The sequence below is a fragment of the Crocodylus siamensis genome, chromosome 7 (assembly GCF_052110815.1).
Source record: "Crocodylus siamensis isolate JL-2025a chromosome 7, ASM5211081v1, whole genome shotgun sequence".
In the NCBI taxonomy this organism is placed as follows: domain Eukaryota; kingdom Metazoa; phylum Chordata; order Crocodylia; family Crocodylidae; genus Crocodylus; species Crocodylus siamensis.
The window spans coordinates 86407415-86433748 of record NC_143401.1 but is presented as its reverse complement, the minus strand read 5'-3'; the positions used below and the strand labels follow the sequence as shown (position 1 = coordinate 86433748).

At 42.9% G+C, this 26334-nt stretch overlaps 1 protein-coding gene across 1 annotated transcript in view; it reads left to right on the top strand.

The window, feature by feature from the left end:
- The first annotated feature begins 613 nt into the window (after positions 1–613).
- Positions 614–26334, top strand: part of SLC18A2 (solute carrier family 18 member A2) — a 34480-nt gene continuing 8759 nt past the window's right edge. Inside the window, exons 1-11 of the mRNA XM_090057299.1 lie at positions 614–815; positions 2914–3265; positions 12491–12549; positions 13228–13311; positions 15347–15439; positions 16356–16445; positions 16538–16581; positions 16664–16724; positions 23733–23828; positions 25594–25672; positions 25922–25973. Coding sequence (XP_089913425.1) covers positions 695–815; positions 2914–3265; positions 12491–12549; positions 13228–13311; positions 15347–15439; positions 16356–16445; positions 16538–16581; positions 16664–16724; positions 23733–23828; positions 25594–25672; positions 25922–25973 — 1131 coding nt within the window. The 5' untranslated portion in view covers positions 614–694. The remainder of the gene's footprint in view (positions 816–2913; positions 3266–12490; positions 12550–13227; positions 13312–15346; positions 15440–16355; positions 16446–16537; positions 16582–16663; positions 16725–23732; positions 23829–25593; positions 25673–25921; positions 25974–26334) is intronic.

The window sequence follows — 26334 nt, the reverse complement described above, 5'->3', positions numbered from 1 at the left end:
GTGACACGAGCGTGGCGGTGGCAGGCGGGGAGCGCCCGCAGGCGGCAGCGGTGACACGAGCGTGGCGGTGGCAGGCGGGGAGCGCCCGCAGGCGGCAGCGGTGACACGAGCGTGGCGGTGGCAGGCGGGGAGCGCCCGCAGGCGGCCACGGCGCTGTCAGCCGTGGGACGGAGGGCGTGGCGAGCACTGCGTGGTGGTCCGCGACCACCGGCCCTCGGGGACTGCCTGCAGGCGCCACCGGTGGCGGTGGCCGTGAGGGGAGGGACAAGGGGCAGCCACCTGCGAGCGCCACCAGCAGTGTCGGCGGCCCCTTTCTGCAGGGGCACGCGGGCGCGTGACGCGGCCTCCATCCTGGGCGGTTTCGAAGCCCCCGTCGGACGGCGCTCTGGCCGGGGTGATCTAGCTGAGGGGCCGTGCCTCGTTTTCTGTCACGCTGCGATTCTCTTCAGCTTGAAGCCGGCCGGGGAGGGGGCAGGAGGAGCCAGCCGGCCATGCCTCCCCCTCCCCCCCGTCGGAAGTTGCCCGGCAGCTCTCCCCGCGGGCGGGGGCGGGCAAGCCCCGCTTGGCGGGCGGGCGGGGCGCTGCCCACGGGGTGACGTCAGGGGAGGCTGTAAGTGGCGCTGCCAGAGGCGGGGGCTCGGGACAGGCCGGGCCGGGCCGGGCCGGGGCGGGGGCGTGAGGTGCCGGCCGAGCCATGGCGTGGAGGGAGCTGGCCGTGCTCCGCTGGCTCCGAGACAGCCGCCAGTCGCGGAGGCTCATCCTGCTCATCGTGTTCATCGCGCTGCTGCTGGACAACATGCTGCTCACCGTCGTGGGTAGGTGCCGGCCGGCCCGCGCCCCTTCCCCGCCCCTCTGGGCTCGGGGACGATGCCTCAGTAGCCCAGGGATGGTTTCTTAGTAGACCAACTAAGAAATCTCCCCAGCAGCAGCAACAAACCCGGTTCTGCAAGCTTTCCTGGAGCTTGGGGAACATTAAAGGTGGGAAAAAGTTCCTGTCAACTCGCACGGAGGGAGCCGAGGGTGGCCGTGGGTGCCGCCGGGGCTGGGCGAGTTGCTCTTTGCTGTGCAGAGCAGGCAGGGTTTCTTGGGCGGACAGGCAGGGAGGCGTGCAACTCTGTCTTGCTGTTCAGCAGTGAAGCTTAAATTCAAAACGGGCTAAACTCTGTGTTTCAGGGATGTATCTGGTAGCCGTGTTGGTCTTTTCTTTATTAGATGCATTTTCAGGAACATTATTTCAGGAAAGTTCCCTGCAGCGCTTTTTTCACCATCAGAGGTGCGGCTGTCTGCACCCGAGGTCCCCCCACCCTGTCCTCCCAGCTGGCCCCATCAGTCCTGGTTGAGGGCTTCTGCAGAAAAATATTTCTAGTAGGAAAAAAAAAACCCAACCCAACACTTGTCTCAGTTTTTGAAGTCTCTGTAATGATGCCTTCCTTCCTTCTCTCTGCGGTCATAAGAACTGAAGGGAGGGCCAGATAACACAAGGCACATGTTTCCCTTTGATAGGATTCCCCCCCATCATTATTGTTATAATAACTTTTGTAGCACAGCAGTGACAACTAGATGAAGACATCTACTTCAGTTTGAAATAAAGCAGAATTAGGTGGAGTAAAAAAACCCAGTCAGCTTTGACCAGAACAAAGATGATCCTGTATGGTTTAAGACAACAGCAAAACTTCCCTTGACTTCACAGAGTCAGGAGCATATACAGGCATGGCTATAAATGCATTTAACATGAACATTTTAAGTTGCTTGAACACAAACTAATAGTTTTAAAAGGTCTTCTCTTAGTTTAAACTTTGATATAAGGATGCAGTTTTTAAACAAGTGAAAACAAGAGGAAAATACTTGTTCATGTAACCCTCAGACATAGATGCTACAGGGTTGACTCCTTGAGTGCACTGTGGCATCAGTTTTTAAACTGCACTCATTGATTTCAGTGGAAAGTGCAGTTTAAAAAGCCTGGTGCCATGATAGGACTTCAGAAAAAGCTGTGTATATATTTTAATTTTTTTTTATATATTTTTTTTTAAGAAAATCATTTTCTCGTAAATGTATTAGTGCCTCATTTCTTATTCAGTAACCTAATGTTAGAAGATCTTTTCAGGTCTGATGAATATTCAGATGTTGCAAGAGGTGATACAAGTAAGCAACTGGTGCTTGTATCACTATTATTCCTTTGCAAAATATATCGTGGCATCCACTTTCAATAATTTTGAAGAATGTATTTTTATTATATATGAGTATTTTCAGGAAAATTATACTAAGAAAAGAAAATCATATTAAGAATTTCACTTTTGATTTTTCTGTTACATGAATTTAACAAAAATCCAGTGATGAAGAGAGAATGAACATGAATGTTATAACTCTCTCTGTTATTATAAAGATGACACAAAATCTTTTCCCGTAATACTTTTACGCCATGCAGCAAAAGTAATTGCATGGGATAAAAATACATGTTACTAGACCATTTTCTTGGATTTTGTGGTTTTACACCTCAATAAGTGTTCTTTAAAAAGATATGCATCAGATAAGGCTGCACAAGCAATTGGGTTCTCCTCATACTTTGCTTGTTAAATAATACCTGTGGAAGACTTTGCTACACTCACGCAAACCAACAAAATCTGAAGATCTATGGAAAAAAGCTTACAGAAGCAGGTTATAACTGCACTTCCTAGTTATCATTGATACAGCCAGCATACATATTCCTGGTACAACTTTTATTAATATAATCCTGTGCTGTAGATAAAAATTAACATCAGAGCTCTTAATAATGTTCCAGCAAGATAAGCCCTATTTTTTTTACTTGTTCTATTATCATTTCGTTATCAGTGATAAAGCATGCAGGCTAATGAAGTGATGTCATTTGCAATGACAACTGTAGAGTAACCAACGTACTCCGTTTGTTTTTTCCAGTGCCAATAATTCCCAGTTACCTCTACAGCATCAAACACCACAAAAATGCGACTGAAACCCACACTATTAGGCCCAAGATAGTTTCATCAACATTGGACAGTTTTCAGAGTATCTTCTCCTATTATGACAACTCTACAATGGTTACTGGAAATCAGTCTGATAGGACAAGACCGAAAGAGTGGTATCTTGCTCAGACAGAACAAATGGTTTTAAATGTGACTGATACACCCTCAGATTGCCCTAAGGAAGACAAGGACCTTCTAAATGAAAATGTTCAAGTTGGTTTATTGTTTGCTTCTAAAGCAACCGTGCAGCTAATCACTAACCCTTTCATAGGGCCAATGACAAACAGGTATGTTATCTCTCTCATGCTATTATGATTTTCTACTGAAATTTTACTATTCATCGGTATTTCAGCATTATTTCCTTTAGTGGCCCTGACTCACTGGACTTCTCATGTCATAGCCAGATTTTAGTGGAATATGTCTGACTAGCACATCTTCAATGTATCAAAGATTTTTAAAAAATAGAAATCAACTGGTGTAGCTTACAGTGGCCATTTGCTAATTTAAGTATTATTCACTTTCTTCCCCATTCTTAGGTCTGCTGTCCCTTATAGAGGCTTTTATTTAAAGGGTAGATAAAGCTCTTTGAGAACTGGTCATGTAAAAACTGCATTATGTTGGCCTGAATGACAATATGACACAGCAATTGTAATGGTCAAACTATTGGAAAGAGATGGCAGGTTCTAAGACCGTCCATATTTTTAATAGGAAAAGGCCGTGCTGAGGTTGTTGGCAAAGTTCAGATTTTTTTTCTTTGTACTTGCATTGGAGGCACATTGTTTTTAGGGCAGTTTGAGAATCTAGGATCTGAATCATGGGCCAGGATTTGGGGATAAGAATAGAAGGTAAAACTGCTATTGACTTCAGTGGGAAAGGGAGCAAGTCTGCTTCTTGCGTAATTAATGCTTTGCTGCTCTGAGTCATGTTATGGGTGGCCCGATCCCCAGCTGTTTTAGTTAGGTTCGCATAACAAATCACTAGAGTTACCCCAGTTTACACCATTTGGTATTTTCGTTTAATGTCCTCAGACAAAGTGTTTTCTTTCGATCTCAGATGCATGGAAAAATTGAAAGGAAGTGTGTTGAAATGGTACATTTTTGAAAGCTGCTTTGACTGGAATCACAATGAGGGCTATAGTACTTAACATCCACGTGATTCAAAAAGGAAATTAAAAAAGCACTAAAGGTGTTTATTTGGAGCTAAACTATTATAAACAGGTTTTTAACATACAATGTACACAGAACTGTTCAGATAGTCGTATTGATAAACAACTCAAGTGCTCTACATGAATGATGAAGATGTTATCCTAATAAGGGACATGATGAGTACCTAATCAGGAGTGCCATGTAAATGAATCCTTAAACGATTGGGGTTATTACATTTTTTATAGTTAAAATTAACATCGTTATAACATTTGGTTTTATTAATAACAACTTGTGTGCGTGTGTCTCCACTGAACCAGTGTTACCCGAATATGAATATAAAACATATAAGGGGTAACATCCAATTAAGAATTATGTTTGGAATGTGAGCTGTTCTTTTAAAAAAAATCTGTCTCGGGGCTAAGCATTTTTTGTAGAGCTCTCCATTTTATTATTTTTTTATCAGATGATTTTCTTTTTGTTGGAGTGTGCAACACTTGTCATGCATACCAGTTATGCAGACAACCAGATCGTTTAAAATATTGGCTATTTCCATTTCTGAAATCAAAACCTGGTGGTATTCTTGAATCCTAGAGCTTGCCTATATGCAGATGTTGGAGCAGGGAAACTAAACTAGGAACCTTCCTATTTGTGGTGGTTTAACTACATTAATCAAAACTTTAATCTATGGTGCTTTGAAACTAGCCTTTAAAAAACACTCAGTCTGCAAGCGTGAGCGCTGCATGTACACACACCGTTTAAAATTAATTTTATGTAAACACACAGGCAACTCCATTTTTCTGATGAGCAAGCTGTTCCAATTTATGTATCAAGATTTGCTGTCATGATAGAAAGGGTTAGCATAGCAAATAGATGTTGCAGCTAGGTTTTTATTAAACTTTTGCAAGAATAGATCCCACATGCACAGAAACACTGATTTAAAAACCACCTCTTTTCATTGTGTCAGCTATCAGTACACTGTTGATTTTTCTTATTGATCTGATTAGGTTAGCAACCCATTCTACTTTTCTCTGAATTCTTACGTTGGCATCGTCGTTTGTACAAACTGCAAATGTTAGGGAAAGCGAAACAACATGCTTTATATGAAATCATGTAGGATTTATCAATAGTGTGATTATGTCACATTTTGTTTACCATTTCTGTTAGTTTCTCCAAAAAAATGTACAATGGAAGCTTTTGGAACCAAGGGGGCACGTGCAAAGATCTGTTTGTGCATTTGTATGACCCGAGCCCTAGTGAAACTGAGGTAGACTGGATGGCGTCACTCCTTGTAAATCATGCTATAAAGATTGGCTTGTAGGTGTGGCTGGATCTGTGGGTCCGGACTCTCCTGTAGACATGCAAGGATCAGCTAGGTTTGGAAATGGCCCTCCCTCCGACCCATCATCAGCTTTGTCCGCATGCTTCTTCTACCGACAGGATGATGTTTGTCAAATGATCTTTGCTGAGATTTTCTCCAGAAACTCTTTGTCTGTTTTTTTTTTTAATTTGAGAGTATATGGAGCACTACAATTTCCACCCCCCCCACACCTTTTTTTTTTTTTTTTTTTTTTTTTTTTTACAGGACCCAGACCCTTAAAAAGCAGGAAATGAATAGTGAATGACAATGTATATTTTGTGGCCGATATAACAAAGAATATCTTTTCTTGAAAGAAATGGATGTTGTCATAGCACAGTACCTCTGAGTTTGACTCATGGATTGTTGTGGGCTTTGAAACATTTTTATCTTTGTCTTAGGGGAAGATACTTTTATGAGGCAAGTTTAATAGAAAATATAGTTTCATATATTTAGCCACTAACAATGGATGTTTTAGGTGAAGTACTTATAACTACTGTTTCTTTAAAATATATATGTAGGTTAAGCGTGAGCTATTACAGGTGGACCCAGCAGTATCTGCTGAAGTTAAGGTTGTCCTTAATTTATCGTTAGAAGGGCACGGCTTTCAGCTGCTTACAGATTTGTCAGATTTTTACTGGTCAGACTGAAGTCTCTTTTGAAAAGTTTCATCAAAAGAGTTCAGCTGAGATTAGGAAGGAAACCCAAATAAATCCAAAGAGCCATATTGCACAAGGGAAATTTGTTAGGCAATCTCCTCAAAATAATTGTGCTTATGTATTTGCCTTCCTGGTGAAAGAATGATGCTGTGTTGTTGTTCATGGGTTTTTTTTGCAGAGCTGTACGCTAGTTTTTAAGTACTTGATGTTGTATAGGATATGGCAGGCTGTTAAGTAATCTTATTCTATAACTATTACTGGTCCTTTCTGTTGTTTTGGGAATTTTTCAGAGTTGCTTTTCTGGGTTCCCCCCGCTTTGTGTAGTTTGGAGACAGGGTTTTTTAAATTGTAAAGAAATTTAGTGGATAAAAATAACCTCATTGGTCAACTTAAGGAATGAGAGGTATGCATGCTCATAGAGCATCTTTCAAAGAATACCTGACAAAACACACACACGCCCAAGAGAGAGGTTTGCTACACATGCAGGGTTAGCATATTCTGCTTTCAGTCTAAATGGTAGCAGAGTTATTGTGAATTAAGAAGTGGATTGAACACAAGCCCCAAGCTACACATGGCACATGGCACCCCTGCTTCAGAGGCAGACCTAGGACAGTTTTAAAGCGCAGAGCTGCAATAATGTCCTTGCTTTTCCACCTTCACCTATAGCAAGACTGGAAAGAAGTAATCTGCACTAACTCAGCCCTTAATGTAGTTGTTTTTTGTCCACACAGGCAGAGACAGATATAAAGCTCTCTTTACTCTCTACTAAGTATTAGAATTAAGATTACCCCTAAATGTCCCACATATACTGTTCCTCTCTGCCATAATCACCCTAGCTGGAAAAATATAACGTCAAGCATAGTATTTTGCAGTTAACCTCACCTTTATTCATTTGTTGATCTGAAAGCCCTTCACAAAGGGAAACAGCCTGGGTAAATAGAGAGATTGGAAACAATTTGTGCAAGAGGAACTGTGGCATAAAAGCTGAGGACTGGGGCTACCATTTCCAAGATCATGGTTCTGTCCCCAGTTCAGATGGAATTTTTGGCAGGCTTCCTAAAGCTGTCAATTATCCCAATGGGAAAAGGGACCAGCACATATTCCACTTAGGACAGGGAGCATTTTGATAGAGAATACAGCAACGGGAGCCATCATTTACAAGATCCTCTCCTGAGCATCCAACTTGACTTCATTTCCTCCCCCAGCTTCATTGATAGCAAATTACAATAATCTAATTTATTGAAAACTAAATAATGTCACTGTTAACTTTGAAGTCCTTATGTTTTGAAGTGACAGATTTTATGACACCAGGGGAAATACTTTTTAAAAGGTCCCGATTCATAACTTGGAGCAGTCCCTTTTAACTGAGTGGACTTATTCACTGAAATACAATTACATACCTGTAAAATTTAAGTGAGATAACACTAGTATACTTTTTTCAAAACTCAGACTTTATAAAACAGTGCAATTTAAAATTGTAGATTTATAATGTGCAATAACAGTTTATCAAATTAATTTTACAAAGCATCAAGTGATTTTAAAAATAAATTATTAAAAACTTATTGAAAATCTATTATTTTAATTGCTCTGTCTTGCCAAAATTAGCATGGCAGTGGTAGCAGTAGAAGGTAGGGTAGATTTGCACTTTATAGGCTAACTAAATCAGAAATGCATAGCATAAGCTTTCGTAAGCCTACTGCTTACAGATACCATGCATCTCTGATTTAGTTAGCCCATAAAGTATACATCTACTCTGTTTTCTGCCTGATTTCAGGCTAAGACGGCTAACTACCTCTCTGCTCAGTGGGAGCGGCAGCCTCCACTGGGGAAAACATGCGTTCCGATTAAAAAACCAACCCCCCCCCCCACATACAAGCATAGAGACTGATACTGTTGCCCTTCAACACCAAAAGCAGCTTAGTAACCCTTGAACAAAAGGAAAGCTGTTTGCTTTCTCCTGTATCAGTGTTTTTATGTCTTTATTATGCAAGCGGCCTTAAAGAGCAACATGTGTGCTCTCTCTCTCTCTAACACACGCACACATATACTTAGAACATTTTCAGAAAGGCATTGGTCTTTCAATGATTCAGTCTCTGTGGGCACATCTACACATTCATTAATGCGTTTTTCCTAATGTGCGTTAAATTTGGTACCTTGATTTTGAGGTAATAGAGAAAGGTGCATTAACCTATTTTAATGTGCATTTAGTAAAAGTGCACTTTTTGTGATGCTTTAATGCACGTTACAATAAGATAACGTGCATTAAGGTGCCCATGTAGACACACCCTGTATGCCCAATTTAATTGGCCACCCAATATCAATGGTCACTTGGGAAAATTTTGGCCATCGTAGCTCATTAAGTTCCCGCCATAATTACACTGACCTTTATATAAACATTTTTCACAAAATGAGAGAGGGTTCTCAAAACTTTCTACAAGGATGATAACTCCCCACACATTAACAGCTTTGCTTAATTTTAACGTATGTTCTTCTAATATAACCAGTGCATGAATCTGTAAAAGGTAAATAAACAATGTGAAAAGTAGGAAAGGATAGTAACGAGGCAAGTTTGGGATTAAGCTAGAAAATAAAACAAAGCCATAGCTTCTCAAACCCAGGTATATTTGTAATTAAATATATTAACTCAACCACCTGACAGATTTCCTTCAGACTTTAAAGAAGCAATCTCGTATGCATTTAGTATCTCTAGCAATTTCTGGCTAAATTTTCTGAAACAAAGTTAGAAAAGCAATAAAAACAAACTTCACAGAAGGAGCTAGCTGCAACTCATATATGGAGAGCGATGACTTACTGGAAGTGTTACAAACCCTAATAATTTTCAGGCTGAGTTTTCTACTGCCTTGTATAATTGTTTCCATGAAAACAAAGTGAATTCAAAACACTGAGTTAAGATGGCAGCATTTTATGCCTAGTTTGCAGATGTTTACCTACCAAAGGAAAAGGATGTGGAAGAGTCAGACCTACTTCCCTATGCAGAGAGACTAGATCTACAAGACAGTAACCCAATCAAAAAAATTAAAGCCATCAGTGTTCAAACTTTGAGTAAAATCTGGCTCAGCCTACTACTAAAACTGTGTTGTAACAGTATTGAAGCCAACAGAAGAGTCAAATAAGATCCTGACACACAGTCACTGCAAGCATTGTTTTGTTTCACTGCAACACAAAACCCATCAATGGTTTCTCTCATCATAGGGTAATCTGCGTTAATAAGTATACTCACCACTAGACAACCCTGTAATCATGGATCCATCTTGTCACTGAATCTTAGCAATTTGTACTGTTTCCATCTGTAGCTGCTGTTTCCCCCTCAGACTAATGATAGGCACTTTTCCTGAAGTCAGAATACTTGCAAAAGCTTTCCTGAGTGCAGAGAGCCCTTTTCAAACATGTGGGATTTTGCAGCTGTCTCAGATTTACTACTGAGGAAGCAATTCTCTTTTAGTGGATTTAAAGGGGAAGGCAAAGGAGAAGTTGGAGAGAGGTTAGGGACAGAAGACATTTACGGGTGTACATGTTTCTGTCCATGGTAGAGCAACACAAAGTAGAGATGTTAACGTGGGGTGAAGAGGCATTGCAAAGAAACAGAAGCTTTAATATTTACAACTTCCTCCTGTACAAACAACTTCACACAGCAATAAAGCTAGAGTGGTCCAGAAAAGAAGTTGGAACAACCAAAGTCCTGTTACTTTTATGATGCTGGGGACTTGAGCCTGAATGTAGGAGCCACCCCTGTGCTAGCATGTGTCTGTCTGCAAGTGTCAGAATTTGAAATCAGTGCCCATGTGCGAGTAACAAGCTGCTTCATCATAACAGGAATGCTACAGATGGTTGGGGTTTCTCTACTCACAGGGTTGAATCTGATTTTTCCTCCTACCATGCCAATAATTGCCCATTAGGGCTGTGCAAAGCTTCAGGTGCTGATTCAATTTGGAGGAGATCCGGCCTTATTCGGGGACAGAATCTCTGAATCCTAATCGAATCAAATTGGGAGACCAACGAAAAGGTCTGAATCGATTCGAAGATCTCCAAATCAAGTTGGAAAAGATTTGAAGAGCTTTAGAGATTCGGGTAGTCCCCACTCACCACTGCAGGGAGCTGGACTTGACTCTGTGCTTGTAAGTAGGGGACGGGGGTGGAGGAGGGGACCGTGGGGGGTCCCCTGTCAGGCTCCATCCCCTGCCTGCTCCCCCAGCCCCACTGAGCGCCTTGACCCCTGCCTGTTCTCCCAGGCCCCACCATGACTGCCCCGCCTGCCCCAGTGTCCTGCACTTAAAAGGAAAGAAAAAAGCCCTCACTCACCGGCTGCTGCATTGATGGGGCTGGGAGAGCGGGCAGGGGATGGGGCCTGCTTGATTTGGAGATTCAGGTGATTTGGCAGTGGCCGAATCTCCGAATCAGATTCAGCTGAATTGATTTGGAACGGTGATTCAAATCACCAAATTGAATCACTGTCCCCCAATCGTCCGAATCTGAATCTGAAGCAAATACTAACTGCGTTGCACAGGCCTATTGCTTGTCATGGCTGTACCTGTGGTGCCACTGACAAGCACAGTCAATACCTTACTTCACAATGGGAGATTGCTGACCTCTTGTTTTAACAGTATAATCTTGGAAATTGTTAAGCAAGTCACTAGCCACCTATAGTAAAGTCCCATATTCAGGTTTCCTGACATGCTTTATTTTCAAACACAAAAAGCTGCTAGATATATTGTTGCACATTTGCACCTTGTCATCTACATAGAGGCCTAAGCTGAGATTTGAGCAGGGAATACAGAGAGAGAAAGTGAGATACCCAAGGCAGCTGCAGAAACTGGACTCAGATCTTCCAACTCCCAATCTCATTGTGTAACCACAAGATGATTTGCTTTAACTGTCATTTTTAATACCCATTTACATTTTCTAACTCTAAGAATGTCTATATGTGATTTCTACAGTATTGCTTTTAATAAAGAGGCAATATTTAGGGCAGAACTTCCCTTCATGATCCTGATTGAAGATTTCTGTTTAATATTTCATGTTTCTTCCGTATAAGACAGCTCCCACATATACTAGTGGGAGTTCTGCACATGGAATGAGCACAAAGTACTCCATAGAGTTCCATGTTGCTAAGATATTTGCATTTACTGTGGTCCATAATTAAACAAAAATCCCCATTAACAGCTACTAGAGTGTTGTTCAATTCAGGACCATGGCGTAACTCAGTAGCATGCTAGTGCTTAAAAGTGCAACACATGAACTACCAATATAAGGGCCTGATCTTTGCAAGTCACCAATAGCCAAGGTTGCTGGACACTTCTTAACAATCAATGCCTGGAAGCGTAAGGTTCAAAAGTTTAGGTCTTCAAGGGTTTTCTTTACAAATGCATTTGAGACAGATTCTTACATAAACTCTACATTACATTTACTAATTAAATAGAGTAGAAAAGCTCTTATTTGGAGTTGGCTGGTTTTGTTCCTGTGAATAGTTTTGACAGAAACAAAAGTTGAGATGAAATGTGTTAGGGTTTTTGTCAAAAATTAATTTTGCTTGCCAAAAAACAAAATGTGCTTGGTTTTCAGCTAAAGTTTCTTTTCTTTTTAAACAAAACCCTGAAAATAATAATCAAATAGTTATTTCCATTGGAAAGGACTATTTTGGTGAAAAAACATTTTTCCAAGAAAATGTTTCAAATGGAAAGATGTGATCAACTCACTTCTTATTCCAAGAACAGTAAATATCTCAGGAACAGTGTTATTCCCCAGACTATTTGAGCCCTTTCCAAGTTAGGCAGGATATCTAATGAAATCAATGGCACTTTTTCCTGGGTAAGGATTAGCAGACCATGCTTTTGACTGGCTTGACCATATCTCGCTGTTCTTAATGGGACTGTTCTGTGGTGGCCCCTGCCATCTAATTTCACTGTGTACATAGGAATAGAAAGAGCTGACCCGGACCAGTCATACAGGCATTGGAAGAATATTTCATAGTTCAGTATCCTCAAACAAGTTGTGATAGCTCTGTCCCATCCAACCCCACTGAAGCCCAAGTACACTGTAGAGGGTGCAACTATGGCAGAATTTGATTAACCAAACCCTGAAATGAAGAACTCCCTTGGGATTTCTGACACAGAATCTATTCTACTGAGTGGGAAGATTTGGATCTTAGGCAACAATTTATTCAGGGTCCAAAACCCCAAAAGCAACCTAGTTTTCTGCTGATTTCTTAATTTGTTTTTAAAAAGGCAACCGCCCCTTGCCTTGAGGAAGGAATGTTTCTGACTAAAACTGATTTATCCTGTACAGGGCAAAGTAAGTTCTGCTCCTAAAAATCTGTGTGTTCATTTTGTTTTCCAGAATAGGTTACCAGATCCCAATGTTTGCTGGCTTTTGCATCATGTTTGTGTCAACCATTAGTAAGTGTTTGTTTTTGGTGTGGTTAGGTTCAAATAATGTTCAGATACCCCAGCAGGATGAGGATCTTATATTCAGGGTGCCTGTTATGGGTTGACGATGGGTGCAGGGGTGGTTTTGGGTGGTGGGGCATCAGGGAGATTGAAGGATGCTCACCTTCCTTTCCTTCTGAGAAACCCTCCTCCCTTTCCTTTTCCAGTCCCTTGTGGATTTGACTCCACTGACCTGTTTTGCACGGGAAGCTGACTGGAGCCATTGCCTGTGGGAGGGAAGGGTGCATGTGATGTGCAGCCCCTGCTTATCCCCAAGTGCCAGGAGCTGTGAACTAGGCAGCACTAATGCAGCAGTTCAGAAGGACAGGGAAAAGGCAGGAACCTTGTTAAACCTTCACTGTGAAGCTGCATTAGACCAGGATATAATCTAACTCTTAGGAATGAGTAAAGATGGCTTTTTTGGTACCCTGTGTTACCAGGAGGCTTAGACACAGAGAAACAATTCAGCACTGACAAATCTAAATGCAATAAAAGAAAATAATGCTGTTAGCATTGAAAGTGACACAAGAGTTGCAGTAAATGCCTGGCTAAATTGAATGGAGTTTTTGCAATAGTTAAAATAGCTAACGTTGTAACCCAGTTAGATTTAACTTAATTAAAAAAAATCCACCTCTGCCTTTTGTGCAGTGTTTGCCTTCTCAGGAAGCTACACATTACTGTTCATAGCAAGATCTCTCCAAGGAGTGGGATCCTCTTGTTCTTCTGTGGCTGGTAAGTATGAAAATATGTATGATGGACTCAGTGGCCTGCATTGTATCTTGTCCCTTTTAACAACAGTAATTGCCTCGATTTTCCTATTTTGTCCGCAGCTTGAATAATTAATGTAGAATAATTCAATTAAATTCATTTTACTTTCAGCTGGCTTCTTTCATTTAAGTATCTGAAAAGCAAATTTCACTTCACCATTCCTCACTATTTGCCTTGTGCTTATGCAGAAAATATTAAGAACTACTCTCTCCCTGGGACTTGTGCACAAGTGTTGTTAGTCTTTTATATTAATTTTCACCAGTTTTAAAAGGTCATCAAGAACTGATGTCTGCACTTACATTATAGGTGGGGCTGACAGCCCTGACTATTACTGAAGCTGCCCGGTATTTACCATTACTGCTTTCAGTTGGTTGTAACTTCGCCTATATTTTGGCCAGAATGTCTTCATTCTGGGTGTTTGTCTCAGGCCTTCTCTCTTTATCCTTTTTTTTGAGGGGTGGAGGGAGAAGGGGACAGTAGCAAAAAGAAATTAGAGCCCGCACTGTTCAGTCATGGCTGTAAATAAGGAAGGGATAAAAACAAACAAAGCCCATTGTTTTTCCCATGTAAAAAAAAAATCTGTGAACCTTTTCCATAAAAAGGCTCGGAGCCCTCATACGTTAGGGGAAGGGTATGAAACAGGGAAGAGGGTAGCCTTTGTGCCAGGGATGCACCTTTTGCCAACTCCATGGAAATCTTTTCACACGCCACATTTTGCCAACTTGTAAGCCTTTGAGAAGAAGAAAAAAAAATCTCATGTCATGTATGTTCAATAGAACTTCCCCTGGGACTGTAGATCTGAGTGAATGGGGATTTTCAGAGCCCAGGTCCATGCATGTGAATTCAGAGCAAAAGGATTGTTTGTGCATCAGAGAGAGCACATGGGAGAGATCAGTGGGAAACCAGGAGGTCTGAGCAAGGGGACTGAGATAAGAATGAGGAACCCTAACAGTGGAGAGGATAGCTGGGTGGGGAAGAATATTGATTGGGATGAAGAGCCAGAGGTGGAGAAGAGATGGGACTAGGAAACTAGGGAGGATGGCTCAGGAAGGGATACCCATAGCCATATGTCATGATTCTCTAATATTCAGTAGGGTTGAAGTATGATGAAAATAAATTACTGTATTTACTCAATTCCAAGATGAGGTGTGCCCCCCTCGCTTCATCATGGAGAAAGCAAAGCCTTGTCTTAGCATCAAGCATCACACCTGGGAGCTGGGAGAAGCACCTGTGCAGAGAGCCCAGCTAGGCCAGGGACAAAATCAATAGCATGAAGATTCCTGTTTCCAGCATCTGCTCCCTACTCCTGTCCCTGTCTGTTCCACCTGCCCTGTCCCCTCCTGTTGCTTGCAGGGAGCCAGGCAGGGCAGGAGGAATCTGCACACTGCTGCTGTGGTCTCCAGTCAGCTGGGCTCCTTGGGAAGCAGCTCCTCACAGCTCCTAGCTGGGTCGGTCTGACTCAGTACAGCAGGCACAGGGGAGCTCCAGAGCCAATCCTGCCCTGCATAGCTGCTCCTTGCAGGGTGGGGCGTGAGCGGCCCTGGGGCTCCCCCTGTGCCCAGATCAGTGGAGGAAAGCAGAGAAAGGGGGAGAAAGGCAGGGAGGCAAGGGGTGGGGAAGTTTTGGGGAGGCAGGCACCAGGGAGGCAAGCAGTGGGAGACAGGCTGCCTACTTTCCCTTTGCCTTCCTTCCCACGCTTTCTTTCCTCCTGCCTACTCCCACCCCTGCCTCAGCTTTCCCATCTGCCTGTCCTTTGCCTGCCCCCAACTCTCATTTCCCCACTGCTTGCCCCCCTGCTACAACTTGCCTGCCGTAAACTTAAGATGACCCTCCAATAATTAAATTCTGGTCATGGACAATTACAACAAATTTATAATTCTCCATGTCTAGAATCTAATTTTGGGGAAAGGGTCATCTTAGATTCAAAGTCGTCTTGGATTTGGGTAAAAATGGCTTGTATTATAACTGCCTATTTTTTTGGACATTTGTTTAATTTAAGGCATGGGCATGCTGGCCAGTGCTTATACAGATGATGAAGAGAGAGGCAATGCAATGGGGATTGTACTGGGAGGCCTTGCTATGGGAGTTTTAGGTAAGCAAAACGTAATATTCATGGACTCAAAATGCACTTTTATGGGGTTTGTAAGCTGCAGAAGATTTCATATTAGAGCTCCCTTCTGTCCAACTAAGTTTTGTCATCCTGTCTCCAGAATAGAATAACAGGGCACACTAAAATTGTCTTAACAAAGTTAAAATATATTTTTTACACTTATACATTTAGCTAACAGCAGGCAAACCTTCTGATTTTCAGACTCATTTCAAACCTCTGGCACCAATATTTTCCTCTTCCTAACTGTGTGGTGAAGTCTGTCGATTAACATTCAGCAATATAATTGTTCTTTTGCAGTTTCATAACTGGTATTTGGTGGTACAAGGTAGTATTTCTAACTTCAAAGGATTTTACAAGCACTAGAGGCTATGTTCTCACCCACAACATTTTTAAATCCGAGAAATGAAAATAGGCTTCCTAAAGGTTTGGCCCCAACCCTTTCCAATTTAAGTCAGTGGCTGTGAGGAAGCTTTAACTTAGTAATATCCATGGTATAGCCATCCTCATGAGCACTACATCCATCCTTTGTCAGATTGCCAACTTGCTTGTATAGGGCAGATATCCTGCTTTCCTAACTTTGGCAAGCAATGTGAATGACACTGAAGGCCCTGATTGTGTAAGTTAAGGTGGCAGGATTTGGCCCATGCTTATTGTGTCTCTATCTGAGTAAGGGTTGGGAGGCCAGGTAATAACAATACGCTCCCTCCCACTCCTGGAGCCCCCCTCCCCAAAATACTTACTACTCAAATTGCAGTAAACTTGCATTCTTTGAACTTGTGACCAATAAGACTGATAGGAGTTTTGCCTTGGGCTGTCCATGGTAGCTGGGTCAGGCCCCTCAAAAGTTGTTTGAAACCTAGAAAGTGACATTATGAACGTTTTGCTTTTTCTCCTGTAGTGGGTCCACCTTTTGGGAGTGTGATGTATGAGTTTGTGGGAAGGAGTGCACCTTTTCTTGTGTTGGCAGCATTAGCTGTGTTAGATGGAGGTTAGTAAATCCTAATGCTGATCCCATTTTATATTGCAATAGTACACCAGCTAGCTTGACCCAAAGCTACAGTATTGATTTTTGTTTTACAGCTATTCAGTTATTTGTTCTACAGCCATCCAGAGCAGAACCAGAAGTAAGTACTATCATAAGACACTTTATGAAATAGGTGGTAATTTGCTTTTACTAATCCTTATCTTTTTAATCTGTTTCAACAGAGTCAGAAAGGAACACCGCTACTGACCCTCTTGAAGGATCCATATATCATTATTGCAGCAGGTACTATATATTTTACCATTTTATTCTGACTGCTCCTTTCTGATGTGCCTGGAATCCCAGCCTGCCTCATTCCAACTGTTCTCAGGCCAGCAGACAACTCTCTTACCATGGATCTCAATAATTTACAGTGTTCCCTTAAAAACAGATTTCAAATGAACAAATCATTCACTTAAGCAGAGATGGACTTGAGATGAGAAATTAGGATTCAGACCTGACGGGAGACTTCCCAAAGAGTTAAGATTTTTTGGTTTATGTTCACCGATAAAGGACAGTATGAAGCGTGCATTACTTATCCGGGGGAAAAAAAATCACAGGAAAAAAAACAAAAACCACCTAGAGTAATTAGGCTCATGGAAATACACACTTCTTGCCAGTTTAACATGTCCAACATCAAGAGAAGCATAGTGTAACTCAGGCATGGGCAATTATTTGGGCCTGTGAGCCAGATAGGAAGTATTGTTGAGCTGTTGTGGGCAAGGTAAGCACCCCCTCCCTGTCCCCTCCTCTCCATGCAACAACTCACCAAAATTTCCTGTGTGGGATGCAGGGAGTGATGTTCAGGAATGGGACAAGCAGGAGAGGCTGGGATCACAGGGCAAGGTCATGGGGTGGTGACTGCATGAGCTGGGGCCGAGCTCTGATCAGCAGCCTACACGCCCCTGCGATGGGTGCAGGTTTTGCAGGCAGGGGTGTGCAGGGAGCAGATTGTGGCTCTGTCCTAGCCCCATGCTGTCATCTCCCCACAATCCTGACCCCGGGCATGGGCACAGCTCCCCATGAGGCTCCCAGCCAGTCTCTGTGGAGGATGAGTGGGATGCAGCTGAGTGGCAATCTGGAGTGGAGACAGCACAGGGCCAGGGAAAAGCCACAATTCGCTCCCCACACACCCCTGCAACAGGGAACAGGGATAGGTGGGGAGCAGATTGCAGCTCTGCCTCAGCCCAGTTCTGTCACTGCCCCAAGATCCTGGTCTTGGCCCTGGACACAGTTCCCTGACCAGCTGTGTGCTGCGTCTGGAGCCTGGGAGCTGTGTCCAGGGGTCAGGGACCAGTCTCCATGGAGACCAGATAGATGCTGCATGGGCAGGGCATGTGGCTGGGTGAGGAGCTGCATCCATGGCTGGGGCTGGGATCACAGGGCAGTGACAGCACGGGGCTTGGGCTGGGGCTAAACTGTGATCCGCTGCCTGCAGGCCCCTGCGACGGGCATAGGTTCTGCTGGCAGGGGAGTGCAAGAGAGCAGATCAGCCCTGCGCTGTCACTGTCCCAGCATCCTGGGATCTCCTCAGCTCTGCCTACCAATCTCACTCCTGGGCGCCACTCTCTGCTGGCCTGCACAGGTCCCGTCTCTGGAGGCGGTTCCAGGGCAGATGGGCTCGGATGCACGGACAGCGGGGCTGAATCTGGCAGTGGCAGCCAGAGGGAACCACCTCTGCCAGGAAATGGAGTGTGGCTGCATGTGCCACGGTCTGGGCTGCCCTCTGTGCCTGGGCTGGGCAGGGCTGTGGGCTGTATTTTGCCCACCCTTGTTGTAACTGAATAGCAAGTTTGGAAGTGCTGGTTTGTTAACATTTATTGATCCCAGTGGGAAGGGATTGACAGGTTCTGCACTAGTGAGGCATGCAGCCGGCTGCTTCTCATTGGTACATGGACCGTGGGACCATTAGTTAAAGCAAGATTGAAAGTGTAGCTGAGTAACTGCGAGGGAGATATTCTCAGAATATTTGAGCCGGAGACATGGGTTTAAATGGGATTTTGCAAAGGTGTATGATTAGACCTGAGAGCAGTGTGGTCCTTCTCAGCCAATGTGCCACAAGATCCTTTTAATGGTGCTGCAGGGTACTGCAAAATATTAGCACTGTTACATGTGCAAACACCTACACAAGTCACAAGATAAACCCAGAGCTTTCAAATAGGAAACCACAGTGTCAAGAATGTTTTGACCTGCTGTATCTTTCTGAGTCCTGCATTCAGTTTTGGACTACAGAAGCTAATAAAGCAAGTCAAGAGCTGGCATTTTCTGAGGGATGCCTTGAGTCTAAAAAGTCTGTCACTGCAAAGTTGGGGCTGAGGAGCTGTTATTTCTTATCTCTTCACACAGGAGCAGAGATTGAATCTTTTGGTCTCCATTTTGTGTCACATTATTATGCAATTCAGCTTTTGCATCCATTCTCCCCTCTCTTAAAACTCCAGTATAGCAGATGTAGAACAGTAAGAAGTTTAGCCTCTTGTCTTTCCTACCAATGCACATCAGCCCATCTGCAGGCTTTCCTACCACATCAAACACACTCTTTGAGTGGCATTGCTTCCACTTCCTTTTGAACATGGCTTCTTACACTTAAGTGAGTTTGAATTTTCCCATTCTCTCTCTCTAGCAAGATGTTCTAGTGGGCTGCAGACCTCACTGTTGTGATGAGCCTAATGGGGAAAGATGGCTTAATGGTTAGGACACTAGGTGATGACTTAGGAGATTTAGACTCAGGTCTGTGCTGCACCACCAATTTCCAGCATGGTATTGGGCAAGTCACTTAGCCTTTTTATGCCATAATCCACTGTGAAATGGAAAGTATAGCATTTCCATTTCTCATATGATGACAAATTCACTAAAAATGTGAGGTGCCTAAACATTATGGTGATAGAAGCCATAGGACAAAGTAACAGCAACAAAAATGAGGCTCACATTACAGAATCTGAAATGTTTGCAATGCAGAGTTAACTTTCTTGATAAATATTTCACTCCCCTGGAATGACTTGTTAACTACAAGTATTATAAATGAATATTATAAATGAACCAGCATTTTTTTTTTTTAGAAGTTGTCCGTATTGCATTTGGAGATACTAGTTTCATAGCTATGTACCCAGTTCCTCTCTGTTTGATTTTCTTGTCCTTGAGGAGCCAAAGTGCAATTAGAGGTTCAAAGTCAAAGGTCCTCCCAAGGCCCATGAAGCTAGTAGGATTATTGCACACCATTTCTGTAGCCAGTGGCACAGAGAGGTGCGTGCATGACACGTTAAAGCAGGCCAAATGCTTTGGCACTGCTTTAATGGTGTCGGTGTTTGCACACCTTGGTGATGTATTGCACATTAATTCCAGCTGCTGTAGGAAATTCGGTGGCGTAATGTGCCTTACATGACTTGGGGCACAGCAAACTAAAATTCATCCACGGAATTTTAGTTTGCTGCCCCTACAGGTGCAGAGCAAAGCACTGGGCTGTGTGCAGCTCCACAGCTCTGCAGGAAGCCCTACAGACAGCCTGGCAGCAGCCCGGAAAGGCAGGCTCTACCCAAGAAAAGCAGCAAACCTGATCTTCTTAAAAATCCACCGCTTCAATTTAAGGTCCCTGTTTTGTCTTCACATGCCTCAAGAGAACAATGTGGCCAGCATCATCTCCAGCCACTTGTGACTACCAAGCCTGCATAAGTACCCACTTACAGCTGGATCAATTCAGGGAAGCTTCTCGCATAAGCCTAAAGCAGGGATCAGCTTAACAGCCTGAACCACAATTAAATGCTTCAATCATTCTGCTCCCATGACTCAGCTGGAAGGAGCAGCCTGAAATCTTCACATCATTTTAGAGCCTTTGCAAGTCTGATTGTTGCTATAATTATGAGGCATTTATTTGCTAGAAATATGGATTTCTTTTCACAAAAGATTTTGCCAGACAGACATGACAAAACCTAGTTATCTGCCTCCTGGGGATAGTGTGGTAGGTGGCATACAAGTAAATACCAGGTCTAGCAAAGACAGAAACTCTCATTCTTCTATTATCCCTTTGGAATATATCCTAGATGCTTGGGCTGAGATGAGGGCTGAGAGGCAGCATTACCAAGGAACAATTACAAGGTTGTTGCAGTCGCTGCATTGTGGCAAATTCTGGTGACATTTTGAATCCTGTGCTCACAGGAAATTGATGCAATCCACGTGCATGTGTCTTTCTAACAAAGTTTGGTATGAGCTGCATGAAAGTTTTGCTGTCTGAGCCCATCATTAAGTAAAAATAGCACTTCTTCCTAGAGCTGGACTTTATCTGGCATGAAATGGTTTTCCTGCATCGATGAGTTCTTTCAAGCTCAGCTGGTTTCTGGTTTGGGGCAGGGCACCTCTGAGGTATTTAATTGGAACTGCTGCAGTAGCACAGACTATATTGGAAAGGTTAACAGTTCATCTTTATTTGCAGAGCATTGATGAGCTGTTGCTTCTTGCCCCAGGAATAGGTAGGGAGTGGGTCTTCAAGTTGGTTTTAGGGGATCTTAGAGGCATAGTCTAATACATCTTGGCGTTTTTAAATGAAGAGTGACAGTGGTGCTCATACAGTGCTGAACTGCAACATGGAAAACTTATTCCAGAAGAAATACATTTCTGTTCTAAGACAAGTTGGACTTGAATATTAAAAAGTAATAAACTCCCTGGTAAACAGTTATAGAGAAACATGTTACTGTTCTTTAATGTTAGTCCAAGACGGCACTAGAAGTACTAGAAAGAAAAGGAGTGAGGCCTGCGTGGCTCAGGGTGTTGGTTACACTGATGGTTTCCAGACTTTCTGGGAGTTCATTTTATACTGGATTATGCCCTTCTGCCCTGCCTTCTCCAAGTTCTCTGGAAGACTGGAACAGGCTCATCGACTCAGAGAATCAGTAGTAATACCATCTCTCTTCAACAATGTACTAATCCTAGTTTTAAACCCAAAACACATCACAAGAAATGTGGTAATGATGCAGATAAAATTTACAGAGGAAGGTTTAGTAGGAAAGACTCCTTATTTTTCTGGCTACTAGAACTGAGAAAGAGAAGTTAATTGATAGACTGTAAAATTTGCGATATGTCCATAACTGAGACACATTATAGCACAGTATGGGAAACCTTGTACCACAACCCCATGTGTTGAATGCCCCAGGGGCTTGGAGGATTTAAGGCCCAAATCCTTAAAGTCTTTAAGTGCCTGATTCCCATAGATTTCTAATGAGTTTGGAGCCTAAATATCCAACTCCCCAAGGCTGAAAGTTCAGTCCTTTTGAAACAGTTAGATGAATACATGGGGTTTTTTTTTTCCTGGTTTAGGAGTACTCGGTGCCTATATATGAGCAGCAAGGCTGCTCCGACACGCTGTGTTAGAGCAGGCTTGATTAATTGAGTCTACTGGAGCGTGGTAATTACTGTGCTCCAGCAGACTCCAGGGTCTCGTGCATCAGCGCCCCCACACTTAACATGATGGTGGTGGGAGTGGGGAGATGGGCTTTAACTAAAGCTCATCAAATGAGCTTTAGTTATAGTGACCTTACCACCATTTTTAAGCACGAGGATGCTGATACACGAGACACTCCAGGCACTTCAATTAAAGCAGCTCTCAGAGCCACTCTATTTAAAGCGCCCCCTCCACCCCACAACTCCAAGAGCACATGTATAAATGCCCAACGTGGCCATTAGTGCCTCATGTAGACATAACTATTCTGCCTCAGGCTAGAAACATTTGTTTGGGCTGGAGGGGAACATCATCACCAGGCTAGAAATATCCAGAGGTGCGGGGAATTCATAACAACCAATTCCCCGCTTCCTTCAGAAATCCTCCATAGATCTGGGACCTTCTCCTTCTCTTGCTGGGCTGGTGAAGCTTGCTGCTGCAAGGGGCTGATTAGACCAAGATAGGCCCCTAGGGTTTATATTAAGAAAAAATACATAGACTCTCTTTTCTGGCAGGACTGCTAAATATGGGTCCTCCTTAGTCTGCTGGAGCAGGGCAATCTTTGCCCTCAGGTTCCTTCCTTCTGGCAGAGGAACAGGTCCCTCCTACTGAAAGGGTTACAGTTGTCTTCTGGCTGCCAGCTAACTGTGGGAACCTGTCACGTCCCAGTGAACTGGCATGGCAGTAAGGACACTTAGCCCCAGGTCTTCAAAAGGCATCTCTCTGCACAGCACTGTGCCAACTAAACTAGTCAGCCTGCTGCCTGGTGCAATTCTCAGCCCCCAGCAAAGGGGCCAGACAGCCCACACAATACATGGAGAGGGTTACGGCATGCAAGTGAGTAATTTTCAGCACATGGCTAGCTGAGCAAGGGAGCTGCCTAAGCAAACTGGAAAGAAATCAGGAGAGTGGCGGGGAGAGAAGGGGATTAGATTCCAAAGTGGTCAAACTGCCCCAGAGCACTGCTGGGCCAGAGGCTGGTGCTTCCCCCTTACTCGTTGCTTGGAGTTGTGTGCTTACAAGCAGAAGTATGCTCCCCCAAATTCACCCTATACTTCTGGCTGCTTTTTGCACAAATGCTCTGCTGCCCCTTCACTTCTCTGTGGCCTGCCTCCAGGTCTCCCAGACCAGGGGCTAGCAGCTACCAGGGTCTAGGCATGCTTTGAGATTGCTGGTGAGAGGAGCGTTCCCCTGTAACCTTGTTTCAGAGCCTCTGGCTTGACTAGAGCCCAGAGCAGGCTGTTAGCAGTAAGGTGGTTTCAAAAGTGAGGCTGCTCTGTGAAGGCCAACAGGCAGAAACTTGGGCATTAAGGGTACTTAGTTGCCTGCAGGAATAGGTGGCAGCTGAGCAGAAGCTTTGCAAATGTCAGTGGTACTGAAACAGAGGACTTCTTTACCTACGTATTTTTAAGGAACTGGATCTCCGTGTCCCCTCTTAGTCATCTTCAGATGCTTAGAGAGTGGGGTCAGAGTCATGTGCCACAGGGTTACAATTTTGCCCCCAGAGAACAGCTGTAAAGACCAAAGTAGTATCGTTAAGCTTATCCTTTATAGAAGTCAGAACTACTGCACTTTCTAAATGTCACCGAGTTCGCTGGCATCTTTGTTTTTCTCCCATTATGAAAATAGCTTAACCTTTATTGTACAATTTCTTAGAGGATTGAAATAAATAGGAAATCAGTTGTAAGTGGTTTTGCACTCCCTGCCATTTCATAGCAATCAATATTTGGTCTATGACAAAGAGCACATTTTTGTAAACGCTGGCTGCCTCTATTTGGCTTTTGCTCAGCATTCAAGTGAAATAATTTCTGTGTTTTTCCTTCTTTAAGGCTCAATCTGCTTTGCAAACATGGCCATTGCTATGCTGGAACCGGCACTGCCCATCTGGATGATGGAGACCATGTGTTCAAGAAAGTGGCAACTTGGTAAAGTACAATGTTATTCATAATTTGGTTCTAGTATACTTTGTCGCAAGACTGTCACATTTCTGGTTTGGTTGGCAGTGGTCTTATGTGCTCTAATCATATTAAGATCATCACTTTTTTTCAGTCTTCTACTTTCAACATGATAGCTGTGGGGGGTCCCATCCCCTGCCCCCCCCCCCCACACACCTTGCGCTATTTCCAGCTAATGAGTCTTTTTTATGAACCCTCAGATCTTGGAAGCCAGTGAGTAAGAATGAGTCTCTGCTTTCATTTTTTAAATAAAAAGTTTTAACTCATGATTCTGGAGACAAGCCAGAAATTTTACTTACGTGCCTCATAAAATGCTCTAAACCAGAAGGGAATTTTTAAAAAATCCCCTATTCCTTATTATTTACAGATCGCATGATTTTTTTAAGCTGGCAGAGCACTCAAAAAACAAACCAACCCACAACAGGTCAGACTTTTCTGACACTATGGATTCCTATTTGAAATGGTTTGGTTTATCTTATGAATCGTATTTGCACAGCTAACAGTGCTAACACCTGCAGTGCCAGTGAAAGGATCTCAAGGCACCCTAGTTGAGAATCACTGTCTTAAACCTACTGACCCTGTTTGATTGTTTCTCAGAGCTAGTTCCAGTAATTCTCTTACTCTTTCTATCCTGGCTTCTTCCACTTGCTGCCCCCATCAATGTTTGCCAGCAGGGCATCTCCAGCAGAAATCCTTACCTGAACTCTGAAGAACCTGACCGCATAAAGCTACTTGTAGTAGGACTTCTGTCCTCTGAGAGCAGGCTTCCTCTTACACTTCCCATTAGCTTTGAATCTCAGTCACCTGCTGTCTGTCATGTGATCTAGGAGGAGGGGAAGACCACGGGGGACAGGTCTTGAACCCAAGTCAGAGCTTCCCTCTAGCAACTCAAAGTTGTACAGCAAAAAACTATGTAGAAAAAAAATATGTATCTTTGATCCAAAATAACAGGTCTTATAAATTAGGCGCTAGGGAAGCTGGCATTGCAGGGTCAGAATGAAAATTACCCTGGATGACTAACAGGCTTAATTTTGTTCTCAGATTGAGTTCTAACAATTCTAACTTTTGACATTTTTAAAAAATGCTCTTCTAAAGTATTGTTTTTACCATTTAATTCCCTTTACATACACTTAGCTTTAATTCCTACCTAGCGAAGGGCCACACTGGCATTACAATCTCACCTCTAGAGCCGCTAGAGCTACCCTTGGAGTGAGATTGTGACTTGTGAAGTTGCAGTCCTTCTGCTCCAGGAAGGACATCAGCAGAACGCAGGCTCTGCTTCCTCCTGGTTCTTCTTGCCAGGTTATACTTGTAGAAGACAGATGCTCCTTAAAAACCACAATCCCCTTATGTATTGGAAGTAGTAGTAAATTGCATTGGTGCAAAGACCATCTCTTAGTTACAATGGGCTTCATCTGGTTAAAAGATGCTATATACATGGGAGGAGTATACTCTTGTTCTTTGTCTCTTTCATAAATCCTCCCCTCCAGATCCTTATAATTGATACTGAAAAACTCTTTTCAAAGGCACCATGATGCTGTTGCATTTGATGGGTAATCTCAAACCTCATTAGACTTCATGAAAGGACTGAAACATGCCGGATATTTGATGGCTAGGGCCAGGCACCTGAACTCTGTTAGATGCGCTTAAATCAAAATTGTTGCGTCTGAATTTATTAGTTTTTCTAACACTTCATTGAACTCATGGCTGATAAGCTCTCTTTCATATTTTTCAGGCATCGCTTTTATTCCAGCTAGTATCTCTTATCTTATTGGAACTAATATTTTTGGGATACTCGCACACAAAATGGGAAGGTATGCTTAATTAAAAAAATCCTTTGACATATTCTTGTAATATTTCTAGTGCTTCCTAAGGCTGTTACTTGATAATAGAAGCCATTAGATTTTACTAGAAAATTATGCCAAATAGTTCATTAAATAAAATAACGTTGCTATTTCTTTGGTTATGAACCTCTGCACTTCAGAAATAACACTGAAAAATGCAAAACTGCTTCTATTGTCTGCATTTGACTAATGTCTAAGAGAATGTTTCTTCTTTAATAGATGGCTTTGTGCTCTGCTTGGGATGATAATCGTGGGAATAAGCGTTTTATGTGTGAGTAAAATTTGTCCTAGCAACAAAACTAACTGCCAGCTCAACTCAAACTTTTCTGTATTTTGTCTGGTAGATTTTTATTGTAGTTGCTGCCTTGTGATACCTTTTAAAATGTTATTTTAATATTTCCTAGTGTCCAATCCTCAGTGCCTTCTGCTTCCATTATCCTTAATAGTGCTTATCTTTTGGCAGGAGGTTATAGTCTTGAGGAATCAGGAGCATAATTCTGTAATGTTCTCATCCAATTAATTATAGCTTACTTTATTAAGATGTAATTAAATGCAATAATTACATTATTGTTGTTATGGCGCAATTCTGTGAAACAATACAAAAGAGTTACTTATGTTTTAATTTGCCTTTC